This window comes from Sceloporus occidentalis, unplaced genomic scaffold (genome assembly GCF_023333645.1).
Source record: "Sceloporus occidentalis isolate IW3139 unplaced genomic scaffold, rSceOcc1.0.p SCAF_281, whole genome shotgun sequence".
In the NCBI taxonomy this organism is placed as follows: Eukaryota; Metazoa; Chordata; class Lepidosauria; order Squamata; family Phrynosomatidae; genus Sceloporus; species Sceloporus occidentalis.
This window is the reverse complement of record NW_028317261.1, coordinates 137,129-146,457: the sequence shown is the minus strand read 5'-3', so window position 1 is coordinate 146,457 and position 9,329 is coordinate 137,129. Positions and strand designations below refer to the sequence as shown.

The window sequence follows — 9,329 nt, the reverse complement described above, 5'->3', positions numbered from 1 at the left end:
CAGCAAGGCCCCCGTGGGCACCCAGAGCGGCACCCAAGCTGCGGCGGGGGCGGCAATCAGCAGCAGGACCGGGCTGGGGCTAGTCCCGACACCTTGCTGGGCCGGATCTGGCTTGCAGGCCGGAGGTTGCCTATCCCTGCTCTGAATGAATGAGGGCTCTCCCCACTTTCCTCCCTCCCTCAGAACAGACTGTGAGGGCAGCCATGTCTTCAGGGGCTGATACTGTGCATGCATAGATGTCCCCAAAGGCCCCTCCTCAGCATGCGCAGGGATTGCCAAGGCCTAGATGCTGATGCTTATTCTGCTGGTGGCCTTCCTTCCCTCCTTTCTTCCTTTGAGGAAAGTGCAAGGGAGCCCAAGGTGCAGAGCTGGACTCAGGAGGGAAAGGCAGGAAAGGAAGGCTCTGCTTTGGAAATAAAGCTCTCTGTGTATCCTGTATGGTTGTGTGTGTGTGTGTGTTTGCCTATGGTGAACTTATGGCTGGGAAAGGAGCTGAGGACTGAGGAGAGAAGAAAGGGTCAGTTTAGGGCAAATTCAGAACTTCTGTGCATCAAAGAGTCCAGTGTATTGAAACAGCAAAGAACTTTATTGAGAACACATAGAAATTCAGTGTTTAAGCCAGAATAGCCCACTCCAATCCAAACAATATATTAAAACCCCAAAACCTAAAACATCACCCTCTTCCAAACCTAGCCCCCACCTCCAATTCCCACAGTCTATGCCCCACAGGTAACAAGGCCCCTTTGCCATTCCCAGAAACTAGCCCTTTGTGTTAATACCTGCCCCCAACTTTCTTAAACCAACACCCCACACATTGCAAAAGCAATCATTCCCATAACTATTCTAACAAGCTGCAATAAATCCCAGCCCCCCATTTATCTAACCTATACCATGACACACAATCCCCAGCCAAATTTACAACCCAAAGCCATTATCTATACTATTAGCAATTTAAACCTAATCTTAACAAAATATAACTTTAAAACATGAACAGACATATGGACAGACAAACATTACAGACAAAATTACAACACCCTTTTCTTAGCACTTCTCAACTGAAAATATATTTTTTGCATTCCTTACTGACAAAAAGAGTGTTAGTTCATATCTGGGATTTGTGTGGCTTCTCTCCTGTGTGGACTCTCTGATGTTTCACTAGGTTTGATTTCAATGAAAAGCATTTCCCACAAGACTGGCATTTATATGGCTTCTCCCCTGTGTGGACTCTCTGATGTGTCACAAGGCTTGACTGCTGAGGAAGACATTTCTCACAATGCTGGCATTTGTATGGCTTCTCTCCTGTGTGGACTCTCTGATGTGTCACAAGGCTTGACTGCTGAGGAAAACATTTCCCACAATGCTGGCATTTGTATGGCTTCTCTCCTGTGTGGACTCTCTGATGTTTCACTAGGTTTGATTTCAATGAAAAACATTTCCCACAATGCCGGCATTTGTATGGCTTCTCCCCTGTGTGGACTCTCTGATGTATCACAAGGCTTGACTTCCGAGGAAAACATTTCCCACAATGCCGGCATTTGTATGGCTTCTCTCCTGTGTGGACTCTCTGATGTATCACAAGGCTTGACTTCCGAGGAAAACATTTCCCACAATGCCGGCATTTGTATGGCTTCTCCCCTGTGTGGACTCTCTGATGTATCACAAGGCTTGACTTCTGAGGAAAACATTTCCCACAATGCTGGCATTTGTATGGCTTTTCTCCTGTGTGGACTCTCTGATGTATCACAAGGCTTGACTTCCGAGGAAAACATTTCCCACAATGCTGGCATTTGTATGGCTTTTCTCCTGTGTGGACTCTCTGATGTATCACAAGGCTTGACTTCCAAGGAAAACATTTCCCACAATGCCGGCATTTGTATGGCTTCTCTCCTGTGTGGACTCTCTGATGTATCACAAGGCTTGACTTCCGAGGAAAACATTTCCCACAATGCTGGCATTTGTATGGCTTTTCTCCTGTGTGGATTCTCTGATGCTTGACTAGGACTGACTTGTAAGCAAAATGTTTCCCACAATGCTGGCATTTATGTGACTTCTTTCTTGTGTGGTCTCCCTCATGACTGACAAATTCTTCTGTAAAGGAGGACAATAACAGACAAGACTGAATCTCAGTGTTAAGAGAGGAAAGTGTTACCCCAAGATTTAGCTCCACGTTCCCCCCTCCCTATTTGAGATTAAATTAACAAAGTTGGTGTGAGTGACATGAGCATGACTCTGTTCTGGATGCCCCCAAATCCATATAATGATTGTATCCTTACTCATAGGAGCTACCAAAGAAGAGATTGAAGGAGAACAGCCATGAGGAAATTACTAGAAGCAGATAATCAGGCAGTTGAAAACTAATCCATTAAATATATGTAAAACTATTTTAATTGAAAAGTGGCATCATTTCCTGTGAGACTGCCACAGAGTCTTGAGTCAGAGCACATGGCATGATCCAAGCTAACTGCAGAGGATGCTTCATGCTGTGTGGCACCAGGAGATGACTCACAACCAATAAAGTATACAGTTCACATGTGGATTGATATGGGTTGATGTTGTGTTTAGAAGAGATTGTGAAGTTGATGGAAGTCAGAGGGGAGAGCTGGTAAATATTTCATTTATATTGCAATTCAATATAAAGAACCTCCAAGGACTTCTAAGTGCTGAAAGTGGTTAATGCATATCTGGAGATTTGCTTCTGTACTCTGCTATGTTATTGTTGAGCTCTGGAAGTGTCGCCATCAGACTGTGCTATACATTGGCTTGTGAATGGGATCAGAATTCAGAGCCAAGAAGGACCTAAGAGCCGGTGTGACAATCCTGTTTGACTGACGTATTTCCACCAAGCACCCATTGCATTTATTTCAGTTTCAGACAATTCTTTCCCCACCCAGGAAACATCCTAAAGCAATTTAAACCTTTTTGAATGCTCGGTTTCTGCCCCAAGCAACAATTTCAGTATAAATATCAGCCCCAACTGGCTGTTCTTCAGCATCAGTCCAGTTGCAGACAGACACTTAGTTGGTTTACATTGCCAAACATCTCACTACACTCGCCAGCCCCACTTGCCATTGAAGTTACTGACTTCTCTCCCCATTCTTGACCCTGAGCAATTTGGATCAAGATCCATCTAGGAAATGTATTACCATTAGCAAAGCCTTACACTATTCGCCACTCCCACCTTTGTTACCCAGTTCTTGTGTCTGTGTGTGAACACACCTATATCTGTACAGTGGAACCTCGGGATACGAAATACCCGGGTTACGAATTTTTCGGGACCCGAAAAAAACCCATAGGAAATTATTGATCCGGGTTACGAAAGTTTTTTCGGGTCCCGAAAAAACTTTTGGTGCTTTTCGGCGCGATTTTACACCAAATCGCGGCTTTTCCCCATTAGCGGCTATGGGGATTCGGCTTGCGAAAGCCGTTCCGGTTACGAAAGCGGCCGCGGAACGAATTAATTTCGTAACCCGAGGCTCCACTGTATATGTCTGTGCATGTATTTTGCTTTTCCCCTAAATAAAACACAAAAACCTATTTGAAATGCCTCAGGAGTTCTGTGTGCTTCTGGGCCTGGTATAGTTAGGATGAATCCCGAGGTCAGTGTTGCCTCAATCTCTCCTTTGAGCTAAGTATGAAATTCCCCTAAAACCATAGCACTTGTGGGTGTCCTTCCCAGACTCCAACATTTCGAGTGACAAAGGGCCTCTGGAATCAACCACAGAGCTAAGAAAGCTCAGGTTGGAAAAGAGACATTAGAGAAAAAGGAATTTTTGTGTTACCCTTTCCTCTCTTCATAGACATTGCTCATAATTGCTAAATGGAACCCTTAATATGTATGAAAACAAGGTCCTTATTTCAAGTTCAGTTCTTAAGTTCAGTGCTCTACATGGGGCTACCTTTGTACCAAGTTCGGAAGCTTCATTTAGTTCAAAACGTGGCAGCCAGATTGATCACCTGAACATCTAGGTCAGACCATATAACACCAGTTTTAAAATCTCTACATTGGCTGCCAATTAGCTTCTGGGCACAATACAAAGTTTTGGTTATTACTTTTAAAGCCCTAAATGGCTACTTGAGGGAATGCCTCTCCCTACACAATCCGCCCCACACTCTCAGAACATCTGGGAAGAATCTATTAGATTACCCAAACCTCAGGTTAAGAACAATTTCTCACAGAGCGTACACAGCTATGGCCCCCAAGTTATGGAACAACTTGCCGGAGGAGATCTGTCTTATTACCACCTCGGATGCTTTCAAGAAAGCACTTAAGACGGATCCCTTCCGGCAGGCTTACCCACCCGACCTCTTGTAAAGAACCTAAGGAAAAATCCCACTTCTGATCACAATGGTGTATTTTAAACAATGTCTTTATTTGTCCCAAATTGAGTTTAAGTGACTTGTTGTTTTACTGTGTGTATATTGGATGCTATTGTTGTTTTGTGGCTATTTTATGGTTGTAATACCGCCTCGATCCATTGGGAGAGGGGGGAAAATACAAATAAAACATTATTATTATTATTATTATTATTATTATTATTATTACATTCTGTCAGATTGGTGGCTGCCTCCCAAACCCCAAAGCCCCTCTCCTGGCCCTTCTCAGAGGTCCCTTCCTGACCACAGAGAGCTAGGCTCCTGCCTTCTCCTCCTGGCTCCCAGAGGCCTAGAATCATAGAATCATAAAGATGGAAGAGACCACAAGGGCCATCCAGTCCAACCCCATTCAGCCATGGAGGAATCAAAGCATCCCTGGCAGATGGCCATCCAGCCTCTGTTTAAAGGAAGGGGATTCCACCAAAATCTCAGAGGGAGTTTGTTCCACTGTCGAACAGCCCTTACTGTTAGGAAGTTCCTCCTAATGTTGAGGTGGAATCTCTTTTACTGCAGTTTGCACCCATTGTTCCATGTTCTAGTCTCTGGAGCAGCAGAAAACAAGCTTGCTCTCTCCACAATAAGAAATCCCATCAAATATTTAAACATGTCTATTATATCACCTCTTAACCTTTTCTTCTCCAGGCTAAACATCCCCAGCTCCCTAAGGTGTTCCTCATAGGGCATGGTTTCCAGACCCTTCACCATTTTAGTTGCCCTCCTTCGGACACGCTCCAGTTTCTCCACATCCTTTTTGAATTGTGGTGCCAAGTATTCCAGTTGAGGCCTGACCAAAGCAGAATGGAGTAGCACTATTACTTCCCTTCATCAAGACACTATACTTTTATTGATGCAGCCAAAAATCGCATTGGCCCTGTTAGCTGCTGCATTGCACTGTTGACTCATGTTCAACTTGTAGTCTACTTGGACATCTCTAAGACAGGTATGGGCTACTGTTGGGGATAGAGGGGTCACATTGGCCCCCAGGGGATCTCAGGGGCAACCGCACATTATATTGCCTTAAAATAGGAATAATGTTTTGCCCCTCAGTATCCCATTGCATCGCTTTGGGGAAGTGGAGGCCATTTTGAAACTGTTGGGCCTTCTCTGAGCCATTGCAGGGCCAAGGGAGGTCTTTTCCCCAAGAAGCCTCTCCAGAGCCTCAAAAGGCTGGAAGAGGGCCAAAAAGGGAGGAAACATACTCAGAGATGTGCTGAATACCATTTCGCGGAGAAATGCATTAATCTCCATGCTGTCTTCCCACAAATTCCTAGAACTGGTGTGATATCTGGGGGCGGAACTAAGTTTCAGAATTAAAAAGTCCTTTGCTTGCACCAAAAGGTTTATTGAGAAACTTAGGAAGAAGCGTCCATTAATACGTCTAAGCAGTCCCTCTGTCGATAACTACCTTCACACTCCTCCCTTTTCCTCCCCCTTCAGCCCCTAAACAGCCCGGCTGCCAAGGTACCTCTTGCCTTCTTCTTCCACCGTTCACATACGACTCTTCCCCTTGGGGCATGTCTGCCACCCAAAACTCACAAACCAGGCAGTTAAGAGCCTCGACAACTGTTACTTTCCCCAATAAGTTCTAGGCCCCACTATCCTTACCAACTACTTAAAACTACTAGCAGTTAAACTACTAACAATTCCCCCCTAAACCCAAATACCATTCTGGATGAACCACAGAAGTTGGTTCTGACAATTGGCAATGGAGTGTTCTCTCTAGGTATCCTCTAGGTCCATCAGTGCAACATTTGGTTAAAGTTGACCGTAGAGATGTGTTGGAGGACCTAGATATCCCTATTTAGAATCCTTATAAAATGGAGAGCAATAGTGCCTCACTAAATCACAAATTCAAATATTCTACAGGATGTTGCTATCTCAATTAAACTACACTTGAAAGGGATCTAGGACTCCCAGTAGACCACAAGTTGAACATGGGCCAACAGTGTGATGCGGCAGCTAAAAAAGCCAATGTCATTCTAAGCTGCATCAATATGAATATAGTTTCTTGATCACGTGAAGTAATAGTGCCACTCTCTTCTGCTTTGGTTAGGCCTCCCTTGGAATAATCCTGTGTCCAGTTCTGAGCCCCACAATTCAAAAGGATGTTGAAAAGTTTGAACATGCCCAGAGGAGGGCATCCAAAGTGGTGAAGGATTTGGAAACCATGAAGCCCTAAGAGGAATGGCTTAGAGAGCTGGGTATGTTTAGCCTTGAGAAAAGAAAGTTAAGAGTGGATACGATATCCATGTTTAAATATTGGAAAGGGTCGTATTGATGATGGAGCAAGCTTGCTTTCTGCTGCTACAGAGAAAAGGAGACACCACAATGGATGCAAGCCACAGAGAAAGAGGTTCCACCTGAACACTACTAGGGACTTTGGGACAGTAAGAGCTCTTCGACAGTGCAATATACTCTCTTAGAGCTTAGTGGAGTCCTCTTCTTTGGAGGTCTTTAAACATAGGCTAGATGTTGCTTGGAAATGTGTATTCCTGTATGGCAGACAAGGGTTGAACTGGATGGCCCTTGTGGTCTATTCCAACTCTATGATTCCATAATTCTAGTGGAATCATATCACCATGATAATTTAACATAAAAGGGACCTCAGTCTTCATAGAAAGGAGAATGGATTACGGTTCCTTACCCACAGAGGCCACATTCTGATAATTCTCCATCATCACATAACCGTACATCAGTCTCTGTTTCTTTGTCAACAGTTTCCATTCCTCCACAGTGAAATATATCGCCACATCCGCAAAGGTCACCTGCAACAGAAAATAGCCCTCATCCAGAGAGTGACTAAACAAAAGGGGAGGAAAGCACATGGTTCATCCCAAATATTATTTCATCACTTCACAATTCAGTCCAGGAAATAAACTTTAAATTCTGTCAGCAAGGGGGAAAAAAACTACTGCCTTCGAGATCCAGTTTGTCTCGAATCCTTTCAATATAATATACAATATAATAAACAATATAATTTAGGCCATGGCTGGGATATAGAGGATGGATTATGATACTCACTATCCCAACACATACAGTACATTTAGCCACCAAAGAATTATAGCGCATTTAGATATTTCTTGCCACAATTCAGAGGCAAAAGTTAATTTTAAAAAACTGTTCTGGGGAGCACTGTGGGCTTGAGGGCCACTGGGCCCTCCCCATATTTAGATCCAGAGATGTTCTCCCATATCCCCCAACATTTCACAGATGGGAAAAGGAAGACACATGTGGACAAGCAACACCAGAAGGTGGTCAAGCTGGCCAAAGTTGTTTATGAGAAAGATCACAGAAGCTAGGAAGGGCACAACAGTTTGCTTTTGCTTCAGCCTCCTGGGAAGGGCAATATCCTGCCTCTTTCTTTCCTCTCCTCTCCCCATTTTTGAGTTGATGGGGTGCAAACTGAATGGCACTCAGAAACTGAAGTAAGCTGAGAAGGGGGAAAGTGGGAGGAGGAGAGAGCAATCGGGACATTTTTAAAAGCCCCTGAAAAAGTGGGTTGACAGAGCATTAACCAGGACTGTCTTTGCCAAACTCAGACAGTATGTGATTTGCTTCCTTTCATAAATTGGCCCAGCAGTGACACAGATGAAGCTAATAGGATAGTGACTTACCGAAGGACTGTCTCTGGTAAATTGGGAAAGTATGTTCTCTGTTTGCTTTCATGAACTGGCCCAGCAGTGACACAGATGAAACTAATAGTCAAGAACCTCGACTCACCAAAGAGTTCTTGTATCTCTGCATCCTCTTTCTGTTAGAGCCCAACTCCCTCCGCTTGGCCTCTGTGTCGGCCATCAGGTGGGCAGGGGTCCTGGTGGTCTTGCACTTGGGTCACTTCCAGCAAAGGGTGCCCCAAAGCTGTGTCCAAGGGGTCCGAAATGAAGTTCCTGCGAAAGAAGACCAGAGATTCAAAAAAAGATGCAAATTGGATCTCCTATAAAGAATTAATGCAAATAGATAGAACTGGTTATAGAATAAAGACATGAGAAGATCCTAATGATCAGGGATATGATCTTTCATGGTTCTTTTACAGACAATTAGAGAGCTCTTCCTAATGGATAAAAAACAATACGATATTTGCAAATCAGACTCTGATCTAGAACATGAAATAATGTTGAATAAAGATGCCTTGTTAGCAAGACTTTATAATTGTATTCTTAAAAATCTGTACAGAATAATAATAATAAATAAATAATAAATGGTTTATTTATATACCGCCCTTCCGAAGATCAGGGCGGTTCACAACAGATTAAAAATTACATAAAAAGTTTCAATATACAATATTAAAATACAAACAACACTGAAGAAAACAACAACAAATGCCCCCGGGTTAGAACCCATTGCCTGTGCGGCCTTATGGCGGGGGGGGCCTATAAGGACTAATCGGGGAATGCGATGCCAAACAGGTGGGTCTTCAACTCCCGTTTGAATTGGGCCAGGGAGGTGACTGAGCGGAGTTCTATGGGCAGCGTGTTCCAAAGGGCCGGGGCGGCGATGGAGAAAGACCTCCTGGAAGTGGAGGATAACCTCGCCCCGGGAACCCTAAGGAGTTGCTGCCCAGATGTTCTGAGGGTGCGAGGCGGGATGTATGGGGAGAGGCGGTCCTTCAGGTAGCCTGGGCCCAAGCCATTTAGGACTTTATAGGTCATTACCAGCACCTTGTATTGCGCCCGGAAGCAAATGGGCAGCCAATGGAGGTTTTTTAGAACCGGTGTTATATGGCTGGCCCTGGACGTGCCAGTGACCAGCCTTGCAGCCATGTTCTGCACCAATTGAAGCTTCCGGGTTAGGTACAAGGGCTGTCCCATGTAGAGTCCATTGCAGAAATCCAATCTCGAGGTTACCAGGGCATGTACCACGGTTTCAAGGTCCCTCTGGGTCAGGTATGGGCGCAGCTGGCGAAGAAGCCGAAGCTGATAACAGGTGCTCTTGACCGTCGCATTCACCTGAGCAGT

The 9,329-nt window shown here is 44.5% G+C and overlaps 1 protein-coding gene across 1 annotated transcript in view; it reads right to left on the bottom strand.

Moving 5' to 3' along the window:
- Positions 1-463: 463 nt before the first annotated feature.
- Positions 464-9,329, bottom strand: part of LOC149275542 (uncharacterized) — a 65,054-nt gene continuing 56,188 nt past the window's right edge. The window contains exons 4-5 of the mRNA XM_089504609.1: positions 1,157-2,005; positions 464-499 (exon numbers count right to left, since the gene is read on the bottom strand). Coding sequence (XP_089360735.1) covers positions 464-499; positions 1,157-2,005 — 885 coding nt within the window. The remainder of the gene's footprint in view (positions 500-1,156; positions 2,006-9,329) is intronic.